This window comes from Corylus avellana, chromosome ca11, assembly GCF_901000735.1.
Source record: "Corylus avellana chromosome ca11, CavTom2PMs-1.0".
Classification (NCBI taxonomy): Eukaryota; Viridiplantae; Streptophyta; class Magnoliopsida; order Fagales; family Betulaceae; genus Corylus; species Corylus avellana.
Window position 1 is genome coordinate 19664130 of NC_081551.1, and position 25965 is coordinate 19690094.

General features: G+C 35.1%; 3 protein-coding genes across 5 annotated transcripts; all 3 read left to right on the forward strand.

Annotated features, from left to right (window-relative positions):
- Nucleotides 1–193: 193 nt before the first annotated feature.
- On the forward strand, nucleotides 194–4398 carry LOC132164886 (probable glycosyltransferase At3g07620). Its single transcript, XM_059575388.1, has 5 exons — nucleotides 194–288; nucleotides 707–1471; nucleotides 1563–1693; nucleotides 2657–3005; nucleotides 3496–4398. Exons 2-5 carry the CDS (start codon nucleotides 746–748, stop codon nucleotides 4162–4164), a joined length of 1875 nt encoding a protein of 624 aa, XP_059431371.1. The 5' UTR covers nucleotides 194–288; nucleotides 707–745; the 3' UTR covers nucleotides 4165–4398.
- Nucleotides 4399–5922: 1524 nt separating this feature from the next.
- Nucleotides 5923–10913, forward strand: LOC132166093 (probable glycosyltransferase At5g03795). 2 transcript variants are annotated; one of them, XM_059576851.1, is made up of 5 exons: nucleotides 5923–6178; nucleotides 6556–7520; nucleotides 7611–7741; nucleotides 8242–8590; nucleotides 9954–10913. In XM_059576851.1, the coding sequence occupies exons 2-5, from the start codon at nucleotides 6651–6653 to the stop codon at nucleotides 10620–10622; spliced, it is 2019 nt and encodes a 672-aa protein (XP_059432834.1). In that variant the 5' UTR covers nucleotides 5923–6178; nucleotides 6556–6650; the 3' UTR covers nucleotides 10623–10913. The 2 variants fall into 2 exon arrangements, with proteins under 2 accessions (XP_059432834.1, XP_059432835.1); XM_059576852.1 differs by having other exon boundaries at nucleotides 6686–7520.
- Nucleotides 10914–12466: 1553 nt separating this feature from the next.
- Nucleotides 12467–19572, forward strand: LOC132164888 (uncharacterized). 2 transcript variants are annotated; one of them, XM_059575391.1, is made up of 12 exons: nucleotides 12467–12587; nucleotides 12768–12817; nucleotides 13706–13767; nucleotides 13890–13952; nucleotides 14753–14885; nucleotides 15052–15277; nucleotides 15600–15704; nucleotides 15889–16017; nucleotides 16361–16410; nucleotides 16489–16586; nucleotides 17929–18213; nucleotides 18614–19572. In XM_059575391.1, the coding sequence occupies exons 3-12, from the start codon at nucleotides 13720–13722 to the stop codon at nucleotides 19106–19108; spliced, it is 1632 nt and encodes a 543-aa protein (XP_059431374.1). In that variant the 5' UTR covers nucleotides 12467–12587; nucleotides 12768–12817; nucleotides 13706–13719; the 3' UTR covers nucleotides 19109–19572. The 2 variants fall into 2 exon arrangements, with proteins under 2 accessions (XP_059431374.1, XP_059431375.1); XM_059575392.1 differs by having other exon boundaries at nucleotides 12467–12583.
- The last annotated feature ends 6393 nt before the right edge of the window (nucleotides 19573–25965 follow it).

The following is a 25965-nucleotide window of genomic DNA, read 5'->3' on the forward strand; positions in this document are numbered from 1 at the left end:
GTAGAAAACGACGTCGTAAGACAAAGTTGAGCATCTAAGCGACGTCGTTTGCATTTACTCGGTACAACTGAACGGTACTTTTTGCTGGGGCAGCTCTGTTTCAGTGGCTTCAGTGTAATATTCAGAAACAACAAGGGTGGTTAACAGCGCTCTTTTTTTCTTTTCTCTTCTCTCTTTTTTAACCGCAATTTCTAGTTTAAGCACATTTTACAGTTCTGGGTTGAGTCACCCAGTAGTTGACAGTGCTCTAGAAGCTTTGGAAATGCGTTTTTCGTAGATCCTCCACAGGTACTTTTCTTGATTGAACTACAACTTTATATTTTCTGGGTTTATTATTGTTTTTGATCCTATTGTCTTGTTGGAAAATGTTGAATTTTAGCTTGATGATAAACTATTTTCCGAAGAGAAATAATGGCTTATCTTCTGTGGAAATGTATCTTTTTATGTGTTTGATTTTTTACTGGGTATTTAGATTGTAGGAATGGAATCACGTTGGTGTTATTAAGGCATAAGGTCTTTTACATATTCATGCAAATTTTGGGTTTCTTGTAGTTTTGCTTAACAAACAATGTATCACTATTTTGCTTTGCTGTTTATTTATCTTTGAAAAGATGTGCTCAGGATGTTTGTGAACTGGATTTTGATTCAATTAGCTTTGTTTTTCTTTCTGGAATGACCTTCATCCACTCTCCAACTTCTTTTCCAGAACACGACTTAACATGATCTGGGGTTCCAATCTTATGATATGAATATTGCTGTCCTAGCCCAGAGGTTATGTCACATAGCAATCTGGAGACTGATGGTGATTTTTGGCATGTTGGTTGCTGTTTCAATTGTTTCTCATTGTATTGCACTTCCCTTCAGCAAAACATTGTCTCCATCTCCTGCTAACAAGGGTTCGATAGTTATGGTAGTTCCCAGTGCTGCGCTTTTAAACAATTCACCACCAAATAAACATTTTGTTGTTAATCTTGTGGTGGGTAATGATACTTATGCTTCTTCTGGCAAAGATGCTGGGTATGGGAAGGAAACAAAAGAAACATATAAATTCAATGATCTAGCTTCAGATGGTGACACAAAATCTCACAGGGAGTATAAATTTGAGAAAGATGACCCCAAAGCAAGCACAAATTTAACCTCAAATAAAGTTCAAAATCAATCTGGCAATTTGCCAGTTATATCACAAGGAACTCCTACAAAGGGCATGGGAAACTTTGATGCAGATTCAAGGACTTCAAAGCCATTCTTTGCAGACAACATATCTTCGATTGGCAATGTGAATCGAACTATGAAAATAAAACCCAAGGGGAAGAAGATTAGGCCACTGCAAGCTGTTTCGGTCACCTTGAACCATAAATTTTCCGTGGCAAGTATTTCCAATTCCATATTGAAGAGGTGGGAGAAGCAGGCAACATCCATATCCCAGATGAACTCAATATTGCTTGAAAGTCATGTCTCTTCTCGTTCCATGGTATGGATCTAACATTTAGGTTTATATTTGAACAATGGGGATCAGTTAAGATTTCTAGATTTTTTTACTTAAATTCTTTTATTGACAATAGAGACCAAATTGGTCTTCTGTGCGCGATCGTGAACTCCTATCTGCAAAACTAGAGATTGAGAATGCTCCTGTAATAAGGAACATGCCAGGGCTTCATGCTTCTGTTTTTCGAAATGTATCCATGTTTAAAAGGTGAGCACATTTCTATGTTATATATTTTCAGTATCCGGTACTTTCTATTGTGAACCTTTTCACCTTTGCTATATTTGCAACTTGAGTTTAAGGGCATTCCCATGCCTAATCTGTTCAAAAATTGGTGATATGGACATACAGATACACTGATGATTAAACCAGGCTAATACTTTATGTACAGTTGCAAAGATCATTATCATTTAAAAAAAAAAAAAAAAATTGTTTTGGCATCTCTTGTTAACTATAGTGTTAACTGTTTGTGGCTTTTAAGACCAACAATTGCTGCCTTGAGTAATGAGAAAACATCAATATTGCTGAATAGTGTCTGGGAAACCTCGAGAAGAAGAAAATCGGCAGAAAATAATCTTCTTCCTACAGATGTATTGTCTTATCCCATTTATTTGTGTTTAAGTGGTGATTTAATATGATATTAGAACAATGATCTAGAGTTTGAATCCTGTCTATGTAATTCACCTATCATTTTGATTAAATATTTCTTTTGTTAGGCCTCACTTATTAAAAGGGAATTTGAGTTCATATGTGAGAGAAAACTCTGTTTACCGATTTTTTAAGATACAATTTGAAGAATTATGCCATCATTTACCAAGACCACAGAATGTGCCTACAAATTGTTTTGGTCTCAATCCTTTCTCTACAACTCCAAGCACTTAGTTGAATAATAATAAACAGAATCTTTAGCTTTTGGCATCTTGATTGATTCGTTCAACCCATAGTAATTAGCTGGGTGCTGCTTGTACTTGATAGTTGCAGTTCTATTGTGTTATCCTGACCATTAAGATTGACGTAGTTTATGCTGCTCTCAAGTCTCATCTATGTATTTCATTTTTAGTATATCATTGACTGAAGAGACACGTCTTTTTGAAGGGTACACCTCTGCCATCTTTTTGTAAATCTAACCCCTGGCATTAATCAAGCTAAAGATGTTATATATACCATTTGCAGGAGTTATGAATTGATGGAACATATTCTCAAAGTTTATATCTATAGGGAAGGAGAAAAGCCCATATTCCATCAGCCACGAATGAGAGGAATTTACGCCTCAGAAGGATGGTTTATGAAACTGATGGAGGGAAGCAAAAGATTTGTTGTGAGGGACCCCAGAAAAGCTCACTTGTTTTACTTACCCTTCAGTTCGCAAATGCTAAGGGCTGAACTTTCTGGGCAAAATATTCAGAGTCAGAATGATCTGGAGAAATATCTGAAGAACTATGTGGAATTAATTGCTGGAAAATATCGTTTTTGGAATAGAACTCATGGGGCAGATCATTTTCTTGTTGCTTGTCATGACTGGGTATGCTTTCCATGCATCATTTATATATTTTACAGTTTCATGATCACTAAAGCTTCACCTGTTGCATAGTATTGGATATAGTCTCATTGCAATGAAAAGTAGCTCATGGCTTATGCCTCATTCATTTTCTGCACCTTTTAGTTTGATCTAGCCAAGACCTTTATCAATTCTACGGTTTCTACCAGTGACCAACACCAGTCAAAATTACTTCAGAAGCCATGAGCCATCCCACCTAGTTTACAGATTACGCCTTACTTGAGGTATTGAGGTTAATAGGAATTGTTTCTTTATAAGATATCCTTATGATTTCCCTCCCCACCCCCCGAAAAAAAAATGAAGGCCCCCAAAGTTACCTTTGGTTTCTGGAAACATTTTGATACTAATTGGTCGTACTGAGCTGTCCCTTGCTATATTCTAGCTAAGCCTGATCCTGATAAAGCCTCGATATTCTGACTAGTCCATGAATTAAATGTATTATATGAAATTTCAGGCCTCCCGAGTCACAAGGCAGCACATGAAGAATTGCATCAGGTCTCTTTGCAATGCCAATGTTGCTAAAGGCTTTAACATAGGGAGGGACACTACTCTACCAGTTACATATATACGTTCCATGGAGGACCCACTAAAAGATCTTGGAGGAAAACCTCCTTCTCAAAGACATATTCTTGCCTTCTTTGCAGGGGGCATGCATGGTTATGTCCGACCAATCCTGCTGCAGTACTGGGAAAATAAAGAACCTGACATGAAAATCTTTGGTCCAATGCCACGTGATATTGAAGGCAAAAAAGTCTACAGGGAGTACATGAAGAGCAGCAAGTACTGCATTTGTGCCAGGGGTTATGAGGTTCATACACCTCGAGTAGTTGAAGCCATTTTCCATGAATGTGTCCCTGTCATTATATCCGACAATTATGTGCCTCCTTTCTTTGAGGTATTGAACTGGGAGGCATTTGTGGTGTTCATTCAAGAGAAAGATATCCCAAATTTGAGAAACATTCTGCTCTCAATCCCAGAAGAGAAGTACCTTGCCATGCAGTTGAGAGTAAAGATGGTACAAAAGCATTTCCTTTGGCACAAAATACCTGTGAAATATGACTTATTTCACATGGTCCTTCACTCGATATGGTACAACAGAGTTTTTCAGATGAAATCCAAATGAAAGTTGTGAGAGAAAAAAGCTTCAAACTCTTGTTCATTGGGCAGACAACCAAAAAAATGAGGAAATATGCTGATACAACCACTTCTATGCCATTGTTAATCAAAATGAAGCTGGTAGGGGTTGGAAAATGTATATATATAAATGTGTATCTGCAATGTTGCCACCAGGTGATTGGATAAGAAATTTGTAGCTGCAAAGTGATTCTACTATATGGGATTTTGATATTTTTCTTCATCATTGAGTTAATTAAGGTATGTTTCCTAGGTAAACCAGTGGCCTTAGGGCTGGTGTATGTAGATGGTACAATATAATTCAACTGTGAAAACTTGAATGTATGCATTTTAGGTGTCAAATAGCTCACCACATAAACTATCTTCTCGACATCACACAAAAACAAAACTACTCCTAACAATACCCAAAACACAAAAATAAAGGAAATCATTAGGCACCATTTGCCAAAGGACTGGATTGGAAGTGAACCGGACCAGACCCAAAATTCTAAAAAAATTTCTCTCAAAATCAATCTCAACGTTCTTATTTTTTATATCACATTAATTATTTTTTATTACTATTCAAATAAAAAAATCACTACAAAATAATTCAACTGTGAAAACTTGAATGTATGCATTTTAGGTGTCAAATAGCTCACCACACAAACCATCTTCTCGACATCACACAAAAACAAAACTACTCCTAACAATACCCAAAACACAAAAATAAAGAAAATCACTAGGCACCGTTTGCCAAATGACCGGATTGGACCGGACCCAAAATTTTAAAAAATTTCTCTCAAAATCAATTTTAACATTTTATATTACATCAATTATTTTTTATTACTATTCAAATAAAAAAAGCACTACAAAATAAATTTTTTAATTTTTTTATACAAAATATTTTTACTTTTTTTTCTTACATCAATCAAATTTACTACAATTTCGATCCATTTCTTCAAGTCCACTCCTTTACCAAATAGGGACTCATAAAAATGTTTGAGTTCAATTGTACCAAAAAAGAAAATCACTTTTTGGATAATAGGTTTAAATAGTTGAATGACTAGGCAGAAATCGTAGAAATATAGATGGTCCAAACAGGCCTGACAAATACAGACTTAAATGGACAACCAAATTCAAACCAAATCAATCCGTGTCAGAACCAATCGCCTATCAGTTTTGGTTCATTTATTATAGTCTATCGATTAGGTTTGATAATTTTCAATACTGATGAGAAAAGATCTCCAAAAAGGGAATGAGAGAGATTCTCGAATGGTATTTTTATTTTTTTTTAAATAAAAAATAAAAAATACTCCTTAATATAATTAATTTAATATTTTTCTATTAAAAAAGAATCAAAAAGAATCTTAATTCTCCAAAAATAACCTAACTCAATCCATGCACATTAATGCCTATATGTTTTATTATTAATTGGGTTGAAAATTGTGGTAAAAAATTAGCTACAAATTGATTTGTAGTTAATTTATACAAATCAGTCTAATAAAATGATATATGTTTATAAATCATGTGAAAAACAAATAGTTTTTTATTAATATTATTAAAAAAAAAATGTGAGTAGCACATACAAAATCAGTTTGTAGCTAATTTATTTCCGGTAATTTAAATGCAGATAAAAAATGAAGGGCAGTGGATTAATGAGAAACGAATAAACGACGCCGTTTGCATGGTTTTTATTCATTATTTTTAGCGCGCCCTCTAAGCCGTTTGCCACCGTCTCAGCTTCAGCAAGGAAAAAGAAAAAAAAGTAAAAAAAAATTGACGAGGAAGATGCTGCTTCTGCCTATCAATAATGGCGATTTAAAAGCAGAGACAGACAAAAATATCAGAGTATTTTAATACTAGAAGCATCTACACTTGGGCTCAGGATCCCCGGCTGTCTTTATTTCTTCACTGTTAGTAAAAATTCCAACTTCAGGGTTTCTAAAGGGGAAGGTAAAACTTACACAATACTCTGTTTCGCTTCTGAGAGAAGTGAGGAAAATTCAACTTCAAGTCCGTTGCAGGTGAGTTCAATTTCCCTTTTGTTCACTCTCATTTTCTTGGAAAGCAAACAAACCCACTTTGTATTTTTTCCTTTTCTGTCACTTTCCTCTGATAATTGTCCCCAGTTCTCGCTTGCTACTATTATAGTCTCTGCCACACAGAGTTTAGTAAATTTCTTTATTTCCTTGATCCATCGAAAAGGGTTTTTGTTTTGGTGCTCTATCACTGAATTTTAGGACAAGTTGACTGTAGTGCTATTGCTTGAAATTTGTTTTAGTGCTATTGCTTGAAATTTGATTTGGGTTTATTCCTATGAAAGCTTTTGTTTTGTTTTTTAATTTTGGCTTTCGGTTTTGTGTTTTATGACTGAATGTTAATGCTCCGGGAATTTAAGCAGCGTTGGGAGAGAGAGATTGAGTATTGAAATTATTTTGGCAAACAGTGATTGAGTAGCTCACTGCGTTTATTTGGGCTGTGCATGCATTACCTGAAATGAGGCGCTCATTACGGTTTGATAAGCTGTGTAGGATGGAAAAGCGGAGATGGGTTTTCATGGTGGGCGTGGTGGCTGTTACATACCTATTGCTTCAGTCCCTACTTCTTCCATATGAGAATGCTCTTCGGTCCTTATTGCCGGATGGTGAGATTCCGGTACGTGCTAAAAGTAGCTTCCTGGCTGTGCATTCTGCTGCCAAGTCTGTGATGGTTCGTAACCCGCTAACGGTTAATGCATCGGAGTTGAGTAATGATTCAATGGTAGTTGAGGTGGTGAGAACTGAGGGTGTTGGACGAGCAATTGAGAATGGTGGTGGGTTAAAGGGAGAGGATAGTGATGCAGAAAATGGTTTTGCATCTGATGAGAAAGGCCTGGATAATGATTTTGAACTTTTTGTGGATGGAAATCTAAATAGTGGTTCTCCTCCATATGAGAATGTTTTACATATGAATGATAATTTGGCTTTGGAGATTGTCAGGAATGAGGAAAATAGTTCTGTTCTGGATGAGTCCGGTGGCGTCTCTCTAGAGCAGATTGTGAAACCAAATAATGGAGTTTCTGTGGGGAAAAATCCTGAAGAGAATACAAGTCTGAAATCAGAAAATTCAAAGGGTGTTGATACAACTATTCAATCCCCTCCATTGGCACTGCCCATGACAGCTTCATCAATCACCATCACACACATAGAAAACGTGGTGTCAAATGCAAGCTCTTCTGCTCTACAACGTGAAGGCATGACTTTAAAAAATGATTCTGTACTGATGAATAGTACTAGAAAGAAAGAGATGAGGTGCAACATGCCACCAAAGTCAATAACATCATTATATGAGATGAACCGCATACTAGCGCGCCACCGTCGTTCAATGGTATAAAAAAAAATTGATATTTAACTGCACCATTTTCTCAATACTTAAGTTTTATGCAGGAAACTTGACTTCTTCTAATTGGTTTTGTAGAGACCAAGACAGTCTTCTGTACGTGACCAAGAGATTGTTGCTGTGAAGTCACACATTGAGCATGCGCCTGTTGTAATAAATGATGCAGAACTTTATGCTCCTCTCTTTCGAAATGTTTCCATGTTTAAAAAGTAAGCCTATTTTAGTTGTGTACAGGATTGATATATGTTTTAAAGTTGAAGGTTAATTTTCCATTTTCATAAATGGGCGCTCTGGACCCAGAAAATTTTTGCCATCATCAGTTCATACCTGCTCTACTTTCATCCATGATGTGTAATGAACACTACCTTAGGCCATAGCTAAGATATAGAAAGAGAAGTGGCAAAATAACAAAGCAACACATCTATACTAGCCAATCATGTATGCCCCATGCTCATGGTAATTCTATTGTTGTACAAAATTCAGTTAAGGAATAACCAAATCTGATAAAAGCAACTCAGAACAATGAAATAAGGGGTCCAGAAGATTATGTTTAGGTACATATGCTGAACAGCAAGCCTATTTTTGACAGCCCTTCTATAATTGTACCTAAATCTTGGTGTGAGCTTTCTGAACACAACTTAAGCCTGCTGGTTATGAACCTTTTTAGAATGCATTTCATTTTCAAACTTACATTTGGTTGCTTCTTCAGGAGTTACGAACTCATGGAACGCACACTCAAAGTGTATGTCTACAGGGATGGAAGCAAACCCATCTTTCATCAACCAATACTCAAGGGATTATATGCTTCGGAGGGATGGTTCATGAAACTAATGGAGGGAAATAGGCGTTTTGTTGTGAAGGACCCTCGAAAGGCTCACCTGTTTTATATGCCATTCAGTTCACGGATGCTAGAGTACACCCTTTATGTACGTAACTCTCATAACCGGACAAACCTTCGCCAATATTTGAAGGACTACTCCGAGAAAATTGCAGCAAAATATCCTTACTGGAATAGAACGGGTGGAGCAGATCATTTTCTTGTTGCCTGTCATGACTGGGTATGCTTCCAATGCATCTTTCCTTTCTCTTGCTTTAACTATCATGATGAGATAATGGATGGTCTTTAGAAGTGGATTTAAGTTTGATAACTTGATGGTGACAGATTCATGGTAACTATTTCCAATCGCATTTGACTATGCCAATACCACATCACACTATTGAGGTTGCTTTAGTCATTTAATGTGGGTTACTGGTGTTGTGTACTTCGTTCAAAATGACAAAAGCACAGTATGTGAAATAGCAAGTTATGGCACAGTTGTGCATACTAAATTTAGCCCTTATCACTCCACTTTAATGTGGCGTTTGGATCGAGGAATCTAAGATTTTTCTTGGCTTCCACATCTCCACAAATGTGATGCCTGAGAATCTGGATTTCCAAAAATGTGACTAAACTCACGTTTGGGAATGAGATTATAGGATTCTGATAGGATTTTTTGGAATATGAGATTTCCATGTTTGTTTTACTCCTAGGCTCCTAGCCCTAGTCATCCTCTAGGAATTATTTATTCTTCCCAAAATATTCTTATGTTTTTGTTACATTAAACATTGCTGAAATTTCATGGGTTGACAATGAATGTGATGTTGGCCATGATGATTTTTTAATGCTACTTTTATAAAATCAATGATGCAAGTCTATGACCTAAAGTTTGGAATGTAGAACCAGGATTTTGTGCACAAAACTTCTATCTCAGCCTCGTAAGTCCTTTTTTCTATGTGATTGTTCAGTAAATGGTACATTTTTTACTTGGTGGTGGAAATCACGGAACCTTCAATTCATATTTGTATATTAATTTGTGTCAAATTAAGCATATTAAAAAATGGAGTATACATCGAGTTGGCGAGAATAGTGAAACAATTCAAAGAAAAAAAAAAGATTTGTCATAATATATTATTCACATTATACCCATATAAACTTCATCGAGCTTGTTATAATGAAGCTACATTAATTTTAATAAAAGTTTATTTATTTTTATTGCAGTGACATGTAATTCAACTCCATGGTTTTATTTTCCCTTCAGAATGTGCAAATGACAACACAAAAGCCTTTTATATATGCATATTCTCTCGTTTCTATTTTTGATGGGTTAGTTTTATTGATTCCTTTTTTGTGTTAAAAGGAATGTGGGCGTTTTTGTCATTAAAAAAAAAGGAAAAAACTTTCCTAAGGGCAAGGGAATGTGGATTCCCTCATTTAAGTGCAACCAAACAAGGTAAGGAATCCTAAAAGATTACCCCCATCCAAAGGCCTTATAAATGTATTTAATATCATATTAAAACACTATATGTAGTTTAGTTCTGGATGTGTGTGTGCTGGTGTGTGTTTGCCATGTATATTTAATATGATTCATTTTACTGTTCTAGGCTCCATACGAGACAAGGCACCATATGGAACATTGCATAAAAGCCCTTTGCAATGCTGATGTGACTGCTGGCTTCAAAATTGGACGGGATGTGTCTCTTCCAGAAACATATGTCCGGGCTGCCAGACATCCTCTTAGAGATCTTGGAGGAAAACCTCCATCTCAGAGACACATTCTTGCCTTCTATGCTGGAAATATGCATGGCTATTTGCGTCCTATCTTGCTGAAGTACTGGAAGGACAAAGACCCTGATATGAGGATCTTAGGTCCAATGCCTCCTGGTGTTGCAAGCAAAATGAATTACATCCAGCACATGAAGAGCAGCAAATACTGTATCTGCCCCAAGGGTTATGAGGTGAACAGCCCACGTGTGGTCGAAGCTATCTTTTATGAGTGTGTTCCTGTGATTATATCTGACAACTTTGTGCCACCATTTTTTGAGGTTTTGGATTGGGGGGCATTCTCATTAATTGTTGCAGAGAAAGACATTCCCAACTTGAAAGACATATTGCTTTCAATACCCAAAGAGAAGTATCTTGAGTTGCAACTGGGGGTCAGGAAGCTTCAGAAGCATTTTCTCTGGCACGCTAAGCCCTTAAAGTATGATCTTTTCCACATGACTCTTCATTCAATTTGGTACAACAGAGTTTTCCAGATAAAACTTAGATAAAGGTTGTGCTTTTCTGGCAAGCATTTACAATGTGGAGAAAAGCATTGAGGGATGTAGAAGTGTACAGAATCTAGCTCATGAAATGTAAACGAGCTTCTTGCTTACCATCTGCCTGTACATTCTTCCTGTGGGAATAGACACATCGAGAACTTGTAAATGGATTCTCAGAGTGAGTGATGCTTTTGTATGTATCCTGTAGCATTTTGTTTTTCTGTTGTAAATATATAAGAACCCAGAATCCTTTTTAAAATGGAAATTTGCTGTGTTCCCTTTTAGGAGTTTGCAGGCTCTTTTAGGAGTTGCCATTCAATTGCCCCTCTCTTTTCACCTTTATGAGTCTTTAATCAACTTAATGTTTATATGTATTTTTAAGTGTGGAATATATATTGTTGATATATATATATATAGATCACTGAAAACTATATGAATTTGCAGCAGTGTGTATTTTTATTTTATTTTATACAATTTTGAACACTTGAGTGTCCAGCTTGATCATGCCTCTCATTTTGCTGCATAAACTGGGCCTCTTCTGTACCAAGTATTCATGGTAACCTTTTTGTTGTATAACCTGTCACTATGTAGATACATGTTGATGCTAATACTTGTGATGAACAATCAACAGAAACTAGAAGCCAATAAAGGAAAGAAGAAAGAACAGAATGTCTTCCAACCAAGCAAACAAAAAGCAAAAAACATAGCCAAAAAGTTGATTGTTTTGGAGATTTCCATCTCTCCTTGAAGTAAAACTAACACACAACAATGCTGACTGGTTTTGGATGCGGAGAATGGGCTACGGGTTCAGGCTCCATGATGCCAGTTGTCCACTATACCCAATACATAATGGTACCCAAAACGCCACGTGTCTCTTCCCTTCAAAGCCAAGCTACTCCATCATTCATTGACTGCTTGGTGGCGGGTCCCGCATATTCACACGCTTACTTTTCGAACACACCAGTAACCCAACACGTACACTTCTAAAGCCCCGATTTGTCTCCGAGGTTACCATTTTAAGAAATTGAAGCCAGTGCCACCTTAACTTTTAATGATTCTTAGCCATCCATTTTTCCCAATTTATTGAGGTCTTTCTGAAAGAGTAATTCTACTTACTATATTTTTTATTTAAATATTTATCTTATACGGATGATATGATAAGAATCTCTTTTCTAGGCTTGAACTATCCGATTTGATTTGATTTGATTTTATTTTAATAAGGATGGATCGGTTAGGTTTTCACATCATCATTGGAGGATAAAAATGCGATACTTAGTCTTATTCTTTCTGAAATGATATACTGCATTTTTATCACACAATTATTATTAGAACTTCTACATCAACATTATAAGATAAAAATATTTTATATTTTTATTCTTCTAAAATATCTTAAACAGACAAGTAATGTTACATAGTAAATGCCATATAAATATCTCACAAAACTATATATATATATATATGAAATGTTTATGTGGTTTTCACAGTACCCAAATGATTAAATATTTTTAAGAATAATGCTAAAATTCGTACTTTTCGTATCAAATATTACTAAATGTTAATATAGTAGTGTAAGAATTAGGATTATCTCCATTTCATTTGATAATATTTAATTAATTATAGTGGGTGAGTATTTTGTCTCCTCAAAAAGTGAAAAGACAAAAATATTTCTCCACTATAAAGAATTGAATAATAACCAGTTCAAATAAAATTGAGAGAATTCTGCTAGTGCTGACCAGTAGATAAAATTAATAAGTAATTAAGATTGCCGCATCAACGTTATAAAATATTATGAGAAAAAAAAGTGATTTCTATCCTTCCTTACTATTATTAGCCCAAACCAGGAAAAAAAAAAATTGGATTCTTGCGGTTGAAGCGAACTTAGGTGGGCCATGGCAGATTCAAAAGAGAAAGCAACTGGATAATGTTCATCTATTGCTCCATTCACATTCGATAGCTCTCCCTTTCATTCTGTTGGTACCGTTTCCAATATCTTTTTTTGTAATTTCCTTTTCGTTCAATTAATTCACTTTGTTTGTTTTTTCTTTGGAATTTCAAACTTTATTGGGAATGGCGTGTGGGGTTCTTTTCCTTTTTCCCTCTATAAATTTAAAATGGTTTTGATTCTGAAGAATAACATCTTTCTGGGTTTCGCAGATTTGAGTCTGTCTTTCAGTGTTTGGCCTCAAGTTTTGAACTTCGATAGCGTAAGTCACTCACTGACAGCTTTGTTGCATGCGTTTAGATTAGCCTGATGAAGAAATGGGAATGGTTTTTTTGTGTGTTTTTCCAATTATACATTGATTTTCTCATCTGGGTATAGTTGTTGTTAAATGCTGAGTTTGATTCGTTGTTTGTCTTTCTAGGTGAATGTGGAAACTGGAAGTGGCTATGCTTGAATTTGATTTCTATTTTCTTTTCTTATATTGTTTGTGATAGTCGTAATTCGTAAAGCAATGGGTTTTGTGCCTTGAATAGAGATATGCTCATTTGATATTGCTTTTAGCTGAATGTTTTATAAGATTTGAGAGAATCAGAATATTTCAGTCCCATCCCTCCTGCCAAGATCCAAAATTGGATTATGAATTTAAAAGAGGCCATTACATTTCTCCTATTCCTCGGGTTTGACATTTTTCAATCTATTTTTGTGAATATTAACAAAGCATTATTAATTTCATCGTAAAGGTGCATTTTAACATTTTATTATAATTTGGTTCGGTGAGATTTGATTGTAAGACGTAAATCCCTCATCCCTTGAGTGCCTGAGACAATGCCTTCTCCGTATAGCTGAGCATTAAGTTTCTCTATTATGAAGGTAGGATGGATGTTAATCATCCCCTTAGGATGCCCTGCCAACTAAAAAGTCCTTTGATTTTGCAGTTTTGAGTAAATCAGACACTGTTCCGCTTAAAGATGGTTCTCTTTTCTTGAAAAAATCTTTCTGTGATTTAGGTTTTCTCTTGCCCTGTAGTCTAAGGCTTTATGTCCAATTAATAAAGCTTTTTCAGTACTAGGAGATCCCCTTTGTATGCTTCAGCTTGGATTGGAAACTGTGTCCTCTAAGTTGTGTTAATGATGTTGTTGAATGATTTCAGGTTTCAAAGAACTCATGGGAGATGTACATATCGAAACAGAAATATCTGAAATCCCTTCATCAGTGAGTACTAAAACCTGAGTATTGAGGATGGCTCAGTATATGCCTTGAGGAATCTTGATGTTTCATTCTTTGGTGTCTATTATTTATATCTTTTGTTTCTTCTTGTAATTCAATCACATCAGGTCGGACATTTTTCAAGTAATTGTTACCTCCTAGAAGTACATGGTCATCAAAAAAAGCAGTTGGTAAGACAAATTTTCTGCTGTGTGTGTCAATGTTTTTATTTCTTTACATGAACACCAATGACAAGTTAGTCTGATGGTATGAATAGATGCTGAGATATTCAGAGTTCAAAATTTGTGTAGATGAACTGGTCTGGATAGTTTCCATGCAGCCAATGGAGTAGGAGTTGCATTGACCTAAGGGATTCATCTATTGTTTGGCCACTTATCAAGAATAAAGATCATCTCTGTCTGGCAAAAGCTAAAAAAAAAAAAAAAGAAGTTATAAATCTTCAAAATGTAATTTGTGGGTGCCACAGTATTGGTTGTTCCTTCCCTATCCTATCTAAATGAGGAAGTCAGTCAAGAAGGAAGTCCTATAGCTGTACTAAGAGCCTGTTTGGGATTGCGTTTGAGAAATAGAGTTTTTAAGTCAAAAAGAGCTTTTGGGCAAAAGCTTCATTTTAAAGCTTTTGCCAAAAGTGCGTTTTGGCCATTTTTAGGCTTTTTGGACCATTAAAAATGCTTTTAATTTTTTACCAAACGAGTACTTTTTTTTCAAACGGGCCTTTTGAGTGTTAAAAGCACTTTTAGGACCCTCAAACACAATTTCAAACAGGCTCTAAAGGAAACCAATTGAGCTTCTGGATCCCGGGACTTAAGCCATCAATTTCGCTTAGCTTATACAAGGTTTACCCATGTAGAAAGTGAAAGGATTATTGGGAGATCAATCTTGTAAACCTGCAGTCTTCTCATCTATGTCGTTGTAGCTTTAGTTGATGTGAGAGCTTGTTCTCTGGATCTAATCGAGGTTGTTGTATCAGGTTCATGGTGATGCTGTGACGAACACTAGTCTTTTTATGGATGTTCTGGGATATTATTCGTTAGTGGATGACATTGTCACCCATCTCTTAACTCTGGCTAGTTATGTGAGTCACCAGTTCATTCAATTTATTGGTGAGTTTCTTCTTTGTTTAATATACACTGAAGTTGGTGACATGTATCCTTGTCATCAAAACACTACTACCTTCAAAATGTAGGATGTTTTGTAGTTCGCAGTTCTATGATCATCTATGTTTTTGAAACATAATGGCTGCATTTTGGCATACTGCTGTTATTGCAGAGGATATCGTATTTAGAGATGTCAATAGATGCTCAAAAGATTTGGGGGTTCTTTCTTCTGAACAGAATCCAAGATACTTGTGCCACAGCATTTGTAGACCTGTTGCTAGCCTTACAGTCCTGGAAGGAAAAACTGCAGAACTCAGGGAAGAATTGCTTGTAAATACAAGATCTGAAGTTGTCGAAAATAACTACAGCTATGGGGGTGTCCCTATTTTTTTTCAAGGGTAAGAACTCTCTTTCCATTAAGATTATGTATGATTGTAATGCCTACAGAAACACAGCCATGCATATTTATGTGATAGTCAAGCCAGTTTGATCAAATCTGAAATTCTCACAATCAACCTGTATGGTATTCTTAAATGCATATCCTTTCTATGAACTAGTTGTGTCTACTGAGTACATGTGTATGGGGGGCCCTCTGTTTAAGGGCTAACCACTATATGGTGCAAGATATGGTAGTATTTAAATAATGGTAGTGCAGCTCTTTAATATTTTGATTATATATTTTGGTTATCTTCATCCTTCAGTTGCTTCCTCTGGATGTAGGTTGATGCTTCCATTATTCAGTTTACGATTTGCCTGGAGGTTGGCGTTTTACTCCTGGAAACAGTCTTTTTCTTACATTAGATGTATTCAAGTGCAAGTTCAGAGGTAAAAGAAGTAGGTTTTACTATGAAAAATGGTGGGTTTATGTGCCATAATAGAGTCTGTGGATGGTCTAGTTTTTATTTCGGCTGATTTTATATTACTTTGAATTATTAATTCCACACTTTCACATTAGTTTAGCTTTGGTTTGGTTCTCATATAACATTGATACTCGTTTTGTTGTCTTCAGCATTATATTTCGACTGCATAAAACTTTGCGTGGTTCTTCTGATGACATTGGATGGTTGCAATGCACTCCTGGAGTGGCTCCTGTTGAGGATGGGACGCCAAGATTCTTGGAATTGCTTGCAAGCATAAGGTACCAGTTGAAGTTGCTAAATGTTTGTTCAAGTTCTGTTACTGAACATTGTGCTCTTTGAGCAGATGCTTTTATATCATCTGGTTAACTTTCCAAGGTCTATTTCCATCATTTTGCTACCCATAACATGTCATCATTTATGTTTGAATAGGAACTCTGGGGCTTTTTTTTTCCTTCTAACTAATGGGTGCAAAAGCTGTAGTTGTTTTCTAACAACTCTATAATCTAAGATAGTAAATTTATATTCTTGTGACTTTTTTCTTCTTCATGCTGTTTATAAAGTTCAATAATATATTCTTATATTAGTTTCTACTTCTTGGTATGTTCTGTTTTCTACTTACAGAAATGGAGAGCACAAACTTCCTAATTCATTTGTTTATCTACTAATTCCAGGTATGAGAAGATCCCTTTGTCCATAGTTTGGTTTTTATTCATTGTAAATTCAGTTGATGTGGAATTTTGACCTGGCAGGCCTCTTTAGTAATCATGGTCCCTTATATTTTGTGGGCGCTAAAAGATTCTTTTCAAAGATGGGTCTAGCTTGTCATATTGCAAAAATTCACAGTGAGGTAATAAACGGTCAATTGGTACAAGGCCAATATTGACCAGGGTGCATGAAATTCATTTGCTAACGATGTTTTTAATTCATTTATTGTTGTTGTTATCATTCTTATTTAATGACTACTTCGCTTGTGTATTCATGTGACTTCAATCTAGTGTTGGCATAAGTGATCTCTTTTGGATATTCATCATAGATTGGTGATTTAGACTAATCAATTCTAGTTTCCACTGTACTTTCCAATGAGGAAAATGGCCACACAAGTTCTTGACATATTTCTTTTTCACGATTATAATAAGAGAATCCTCCATTTAAATCATGATGAATATCACCATGATAAAAAAACATGTAGAGCTCCAGACGCTTTTGGAGTTCTTGCACTTGTCTCCTTAACTCAGCTACTTCGATGTCACATAGGTCTCTTTCACAAGCTGGAGTCAATTCAACATTTGGCCTGCGACGACAACAAGTTACCATGACAATCAAAGTTCTGATCCCAGACTCTTTTTGAGTGACCAAGGAGGCGACAAAAGCACACACTCACCCCAAGTGGATAACACCAATGGGATACAGAATCGCCACCCAAAGGATTCCGACAAGGGATATAGGGCTTAGAAACGCTCGCCACTCTAAGGAACCCACCAAAGAAAGATACAGAGCAAGGAACTCACCACCTCGGAATCCACCAAAAGTTATGAGTTAACAAGAACTATTTCTTCTCGAAAGTCAAAGGCTGATCCTAATTCAAATCACACTCTCTATATCTTTTCCAATTATGCCATGAGCTTTAAATAGACTAACTTGAAACAGCCCTCCAAGCATAGGTAATTAAAATTACACTTTCCTAGACAAAACATTTAATCTAAAACAATGAATCTTGACTGGATATAACTATCAATACTTAGAAACTATGACGACACTTAGAAGATACATTTGAGAAACCAAAAGGTATAATTAAAAACAAGAGAACTTCAATAATTTGTTGTATTCTTCCAGCTCAGACATCCTGTAGTAAAATGGCCATAACTTCTTCTAGAAAACTCCAAATTGCACTCTGTTTGATGCATTGGAAACTAGATACATAGAGCTTTCCAATGGTATATGGCTTGCTGGCTAATTATCTGGAATCATCCCAGAATTAATTTTGAAAATACCTCAAAATTGCTGGCTCACCATCTGTTATGACTTCACCATAGTGATGTTCAATTTTTATCAAGTCATTTGATTGGTTATGGAACACCCCGGTGTCAATTTTGAATTTTTCTTCCCTTCCCTCTTATCTTTTTTGTTTCCATACATGTGGCAAAACTATGCTAGTGTGACTTGTTTCTTAAGATATTTCTTGTGTGCAGGCCTCAGTGGAGCACAATGCATGGGAACTGAAGCAATATATCGAGGAGCTTTACTGGGGATCTGGGAAGCTTGTGATGTTGCTAGGGCACAGCAAGGGTGGTGTTGATGCTGCGGCTGCATTATCAATTTACTGGTCTGATTTGAAAGACAAAGTTGCTGGTTTGGCACTGGTTCAGAGCCCCTATGGCGGCACCCCTTTAGCTTCTGATATTCTCCGTGAAGGCCAGATTGCTGACAAAGAAACCCGGAGGATCATGGAGTTCTTGATATGCAAGCTAATTAAGGTATTCCATTTCCCCTCCCAAGAAAAGGACACAGAGAACTAAAGAATTGAAGTTTAAAGAACTTAAATTTCATTGTGGGGAGCAGTTAGATGCTAATAACTTCTTGTCTTAGGTCTTGATACTATTTCATGTCGTCTTTCTTGTAGATATCCTTTTCTGCTTCATACACCAGCCTGCTTCCTTTCCTGTTAGAATTTTCAAGTGCAAATTCTTTTTGCTGAATTTTATTTTGTGTTTCATCATCCTTTATATTTCCTGTTGTCCAGGCCAGTTTAGTTATTAGGCTTTGGTGTAGTTTTGATAAACTGTCGATGATCTCATGCTGTATAGAAGTTCTTGTTATGGTATGCTGATTTTTGTTTAATATTCTGATAATGTATATGTCAAACATCTATATTAGGGTGACATAAGGGCATTGGAGGACCTCACATATGAGAAGAGAAAGGAGTTCATCATGAAGCACAAGCTTCCTGAGAACATCCCGTTGCTCTCCTTCCACTCTGAAGCAAGCATAGCTCCTGGTGTCCTTGCAACAATGACCCACATAGCCCATGCAGAACTTCCCTGGCTTCCGTTACCAAACCTTGGGAATGAGGAGCCTGATAGTTTTGGACGTCAGGTGCCTGTAGTGATTCCTCTATCTGCTGCCATGGCTGTGTGCGCACTCCACTTGCTGCTCAGGTATGGGGAGAAGAGTGATGGTCTAGTGACGTGCCGTGATGCGGAAGTTCCAGGCTCGGTTGTAGTCAGACCAGACCAGAAGCTTGACCATGCCTGGATGGTGTACTCTTCAAGGAAGAAGAATCCTAGTGAGCCTGATGCTTGTGAAATGTGTGAGGCTCTTCTTACTCTGCTTGTGGAGCTTGGGAAGATGAAGCAAGGAGAAAGGAAGTAACCCATAATTCAAAACAGGGCTTTTTTGGTCATAGCATGTCTACTTAGTTTGCTACAATCTACATGTTTCCATAACAACAGTTCAGAAGCAATGAATGGTAGCAAAATCCAGCTACTTTAGTTGTGGATATTTTCTCATTGAAGTGCACAATGGTTTTGGAGATGAGAGGCCTATACGGTATGAAGGGTGAGAGCCCTATGGGCTATGGAGTATTGACAGGGTATTGGACAAATATGAACTCTTTTTTTTTTTTTTAATATATAATCTTTTTCTTCTCCCGCCGCCGGGGGGGGGGGGTTGGCCGTGCTGGATTGGGGATATGTATAGACTTAAAAGTTCTAAACATTATGCAGGACTTGAACTAAAGTTCATTCCATGTTGTTTCCAATTTGTCATGAGGCTAAGGATAATTGTCTTTTATTTTGTACCTCATTGAGAACTTTCTACATTTTCTGAGTTTTCAATTGAAAATATTTAAAAAAAAAACAAAATTATTATTATTATTGTTTTCTTATGTTTAATTGACATCTTGAAAATATGTTGTTTGGCAAATAATGAAATCCATTAATGTCTTTATCTAACTTCATATAATTAGTAATTTTTATTTACAATATGAATATAATATAGTGTAACTAGAAAATCAATCTAATAATTTTTCAGTTGGTTTTTATGGAAAAACAAAACAAAATAAAAGAATAAAATTGACCAAAAAAAAAAAAAGGCAAAATCGTATTTAGTCTCTAGGTTTTCATTTGATTTGAATGTAATCATTGGCTTTTTAATTTTAAAATTAAGGTCCTTAGGTTTTGTTCATATTTCTAATAAGATAATGGTATGTCATTTTTCACTTGTGTTTTATTTGACACATTAGCATCCAGATTAGTACCTAATATTAATGTCATGTCAGCAAGTTTTCAGTCATCCATAAAAAAATAAAAATAAAAATGAATAAGATCTATCACATCTGAATCCCCTATTACATTGAAACGAATGTAAGAGTTATATCAATTGCAGAAAAAAAAAATAATAATAAAAGGCCCTGAAACTAGCGATGTCCATTATTATTTCTCTGAAAAATTAAACACCTCATGTAAATGGTATAATAGAATGAGACCTAATTTAATAAATGATGACCTTGCGATCGATGATACTTCAATTTTTTGTTTATATATATATATATATATATATATATAAAACAAGAGTAACTACTCTATTTAAGCGTGACCATAATAGTACCTATTCGCTAGAAATCAATGACAAGAGGGGCCTAGATAGTAGGAAACAATCCCAAGTGCTTCCCATTACATGATTCGACCTTGAGCACGTCCACCCACCAAATCATTAGAAGTTGGCTCGAATGCCACTAGATCACCATCCTTGGTGGTACGGATTGATATTCAATTAACCATTGGTGTGGTTCATAAGAATTTAGAATAAGGAGACTAATGGTATCTCTGCGGTTCCACCGTTTGTAAAAGAAGATAAAAAGAAAATCTCGTTAGATCATCTACACGTAAATGGGCATGAACAAAATCTAGAACTTGTTAAAACACTTAGCAAAATGGAGGATTCATATGTGATGCACAAATCTTGTTCTTTTGTTTTTATTTTTATGAATGACTTAGGATTTGCTGATATGACATTCACATTAGGTGTTGAATTGGACATTGACATGCCAAATGAGACATGTAATAAATGATAAATTATTAACTTTGATGGTAAAATAGTAGGGACTAATTTGAAATATGAGTAAAACCTAAGACCTTATTTTTAAATTAGAAACCCAATGATTAAATACAAAATAAATAAATAAATGAAAATATAGGGACTAAATATGATTCCCCATGCCCACTTCCAAAAAAAAAAAAATTAAATGCTTATGGATTATGCTATTTTAATAAAATATTTTAGATCAATTCATTGCTTACTTTCCTAGCGTTTTCTCCTTCTTCTTCTTCTTCTTCTTCTTTCTAACTTCCAATTTGCTTACCACAAGGGTGGTAGTTGAGTTGGTAGAAGAATTCCTTTTATCCTAGTGGTCGCGTGTTCGAATCCGCTTGCGGTAGTAGATGCGTGAACCAGATGCTACTTTGAAGGGGCTCTACTGGCTCACACCTTTGTAGAGTTTTGGTGACGGGCTCGCCTTCCCAGGCAGTAGTTATGGCTCAAACTGGACATTCCACAGCGGGTGGGAACCCCGATGGTAACGCCCAAGGGGGGAAACTACACTGGTCGCCCCTTCCCACCTTTTAGATTAAAAAAAAACAAAAAAACAAAAAAAACAAAAAAACAAAAACTTCCAATTTGCTTGTTCTTTTATTTTTTCCTATTTAGTTATTGGGATGTTTTGGGTTATGACTAATTAGGTGGTTTATTTGTTTGCTTGTTGAAGGACGGGTGGTCACGCTTGAAGTATTGTCACATGAATGATGATATCCTCTTGCTTTTTGTGGTATATATATATATTAAGGATTAGGAGTTCTTTTTTTCCTTCTTTTTTTTTTTTTTTTTTTTAATGGGCAAACCACAATCAATTTGGGTGGATCTGTAAGATACCAAAAAAAAAAAAAAAAAGCCCAAAAATATGAGCAACCCCTTTCTTTGTTCTCTCCCTTTGCTTTTTTGTTGAGAATATAATCTTTAAAGTTTCAAGGTATCATTGTTGAGAAGATACCTGAAAACTGTGAAAAACAATCTAAAAAAAAAAAAAAAAATTAACAAAATAAATAAATAAATGGAACCTTAATAATGGGACATTCAACCCATCAAACCACCATACCACAAGTGACAAGTCTATTATCAACATGACTGCATAAATATTATTAATTTATTATTATACATTTTAATTTAACGGATCATACGGCCTTTCAGGTCCATTTTTGAATTGCATTAATAGATTCATACGGCCTTTCAGGTCCATTTTTGAATTGCATTAATGGGTCTCACTTTATAGGAAGCAAGCAATTCATAAATTTAAGGATACTACTGATTTTGCTTTATTTATTATTATTATTTATTTATTTTCTCTAAAAACAAAAATATTAACAAAACGAGACGTGATTGGGAGTATGCACGCCGCGAAGGAAATTTTTTTTTTTAATATTTTAATACAAAAAAAAAAAAAAAATTTGCACTGGCGTGCATAGCACGCCGTGTGCTATCTTGTTTTACCCTAACAAAACACAAGCGACTAAAATTACTCTCCAAATCATATTAATGAAACAACCTTAACTTTGGTAGTACAACATAAAAGCGTCCCCAGCCCATTAACCTATACCCTTCAATAAATATATAGCCATACTATACAATACCCTAAATCCAACTAAGTTTATTTGGAACTTGGAATTGCTCATCAATCATTGAACCTTTTTTTTTTTAAAAAAAAAAAAAAAGAAAAAAAAAAAGAGCTGAGTTAAAGACCAAGGACGGAGGAGGGGGGAACCGGTATAGGCCATACCCCATCCCCCCTCCAATTCTTAAGAAAAATTAATTTATTCTACCGGCCTACCCGTAGCAACAAATTTTTTTGACCCTACCCCCTATTAATGATAGTGTTTTTTTACTCTGATCTCGCCAAAGATCGATGAATAAGATAAAGGTGTATTATGTAACATTTATAACACACATTATATATATATATATATATATATATATATATATATATATATATTAAATGATGTAGTATATGTATGTAGAGTAATGTTAGGTATCATCTTTTTATCATCATAAAGCTGATGTGACTTTTAAAATCACTATTAAATTTTAAATTAACCGTACTTGAATTTTGATCTAATGATAATTTTGAAAACCACATCAACTCTAAAAGAATAAAAAGATAGTACCTAACGTGAGTACTCACGTATGTATATAATGCGGTGGTGTTAAATTAAAAGATGTACCATTGTTGCAGGGGTTGTACCGTGTGATAATCAAGTGGCTGATTTGGTAGAAATTTGGTCTAGTGGTGCCCTCTGTCACATACACGTAAATGGTAAATCGGGACAAGGTTGGTGAATTTATTGTATTTTTATTCATATAATATAATGATGTGGACCCCATTCTAATTCCTATAATTTAGAGCCCATTAAAAGCCTGGCTCTTCAATCCAACTACAATAAATCTTCCTATACCGAGAGGGACTTGGTAGGCCCAAAGCGTCCCCAGCCCATTAACTTGTACCCTTCAATTTTCTTCTGTGCAAGAATCCAAACCACCCACAATAAGCAACTTACAAAGGCAGATTTTTTTTTTTTTTTTTCCTTTTCTTCTGATCCATAGAAATAACAAAGAGATCAAGTGAAAATGCTTTCAAATATTTGTTGGAAAGCGACCCATTTGGTTATTTGGTGTGTCGCATCGTTCTTCTCATGATATTTTGGATGTTGTCCAACTTGATAGAAAATTATTGATTTCATTATTTAATTAATATTCTAGGTTATAACGCTTCTCTTCAGGTATGGGTCCAAACTCTCTCTTAATTGAAATGATGAGTGAATTGATAGAGACAAAATTCGAACTCACAACTTCAAAGAATACTACTCTTCACACCTATTTATCATGAATTCTCATTTCACATTGGTTAACGTGATGTGTTTTAACTAGTTTTGTTTTTTGTTTTAATATTCTAACCACATTTCCTCAAGCATTTTTGCACCCATGTGGAATATTTAACTTTTACATGTAAAGAATAACAGTAATTCAAATTCAGGATTATGTACTCTAGTGATAGAGTAAACAATTCATTAATTACTTCAAGAAATAGTGAATCTGATCACATAATCGAAACTCTAATGCCTTTTAATAGTTCCATTTTATTTTTCTTTTGAAAATAACATCAAAATTTAAAGGGTTATTTCAAGAATGCATATACAAAACTCTAGAAGTAAAGCATTTAGCATGCAAGTAAGGAAAAATAAAATATATATCAATGCTCATTGCATCACAACATGAGCCTCCTCTTGCTATTCATTGGTTAGAAATCTGCAGCATTCAAGATTGGTACCCCATTTTTTTAGTGCAAGTCATCAGAAAAATTTAGGATGACCGTCGATGAAAAGTTACGCTTGTTTTACTGCACACTGATTCATATCATTTGTCAAGGTATGCTAAAATAAACGCGGGTAAAAGTTTTTTTTTTTTTGGTGGAGAGTAGACCCAATATTTTCCAGCCATACCATATAGTTGGCATTGGTCACTGGTCAGGAAAGATATATTTATTTAAATTGTGTTTTATTACAACAACATGCAGGAATTAGAAGATGCATGGGTTTGCAGAAATGAGTGAGATAGAGAAGTGAACAGGTTGTAGAGTATGGGTGGCACATGAGGTGCATGTGAATGAGATAGAGAATACCTCTTTTTGTCTGCCAAAAAGAGGTGGGGGAAATAAGAAGAAGAAAACATCAGGTGGCTCCTCGCATTTAATGAATCAAAAAAGCTTGGCCCCCTTCTCTGCAACCACTCCAAGCTGCATTTTTCAATCACAATCTACATTTACATCTCCGAGTAACCGTGACATCAATGTTTTTGTCGCCTTCAATATGTCTCCTTTTCCTTTCTATATATTATTCATTTTTTTTAACACAAAAACATTCAGTTTATATATATATATAAGTGTAAAAATGTTAACTCTCACGTTGGAATGATGTCATAGGTGCATATGTTTTTTTTTTTTTTTTTTTTTTCTACACAAGGGAAGAGGGGAAAAAGGATAAACTACACTATTAGAACCTAAATGGAGAGAGAGAGAGGCTAATAGAAAGAGGGGCCGACTTCGGTTAAGAGCATACTTTGCTCCCGCTCCTTGGCCGATGTGAGACTAAGTTTTACATTTTCTTTTTTACACAACACAAGGAAAGTGAGGAAAGGGAGAAACGGCATAGTTAGAACTGAATAAGAGAGAGAGACTCAGAAGCGGAACTCGAATGCAAATGGTTAATATAGTATAATTAGATTGATCCAAACCTACAAACTTGAATTCTTGTTATATTATAATATCACTAGAAAACTTCCCGAGGAATTAATTTTCCTGACAAATATTATCTGAACCAATGATTATGTGCATTATGGTCAAATGAATTGGTATATTAGAAATTAATTTGGTTTAACAAAAATAAAGTTGGCATGGGAGCCATTAATGATTAAACTAAGGAGAAATTACTGAACCGATCCATGGTTTTGGGCTTGTATCAAATCAATCTCTAGGTACAATAGATGCAATTTGTATGAAATTGAACATAATGATCAATTTGAAAAGACTTGCCACAAAAAATTATAAGATAATGTTTATAGGTCATAGATTGATTTGATGCAAACCTAAAAGTCTAAAACATAAATACCATTTAATAAATTCTATTAAACTAATAGGTATCCCACTTCCCTATATCCTATAAACCCTAGAGCTAGCAATAAATTTTGTTCGGCAAAATGCATTATTTGCCGGTTACTATTTCTTAAAAACTTAAACTTCTTAATATTTTTATTTTTTATATCACATTAATCACTTTTTATTACTATTTAAATAAAAAAAAATTATTAAAAAACAAAAAAAATTTACTTTTTCACACCAAATATTTTTATTTTTTTCACGTCAATTAATTTCTATTGAAGTGAAAGTGCCCAAAGCCTTTGCCAAACAGGCATATTATTCTTTTTACTCAATCAATTAACTCAATGGAAAATATAGCCAAAAAAAAGAAGAAAAAAACAATATATGAGAACTGGCTTACATGTTGTTATTTTAATAACAGCATCTATGCTGTAGTAAAAACAACGGTTAATATTGAATCTCAAAGTTGACTTACTTGTACAAACTTTTAATATGAAAGAGAAAATGAAGAGAGATTTTGAGAGATTCA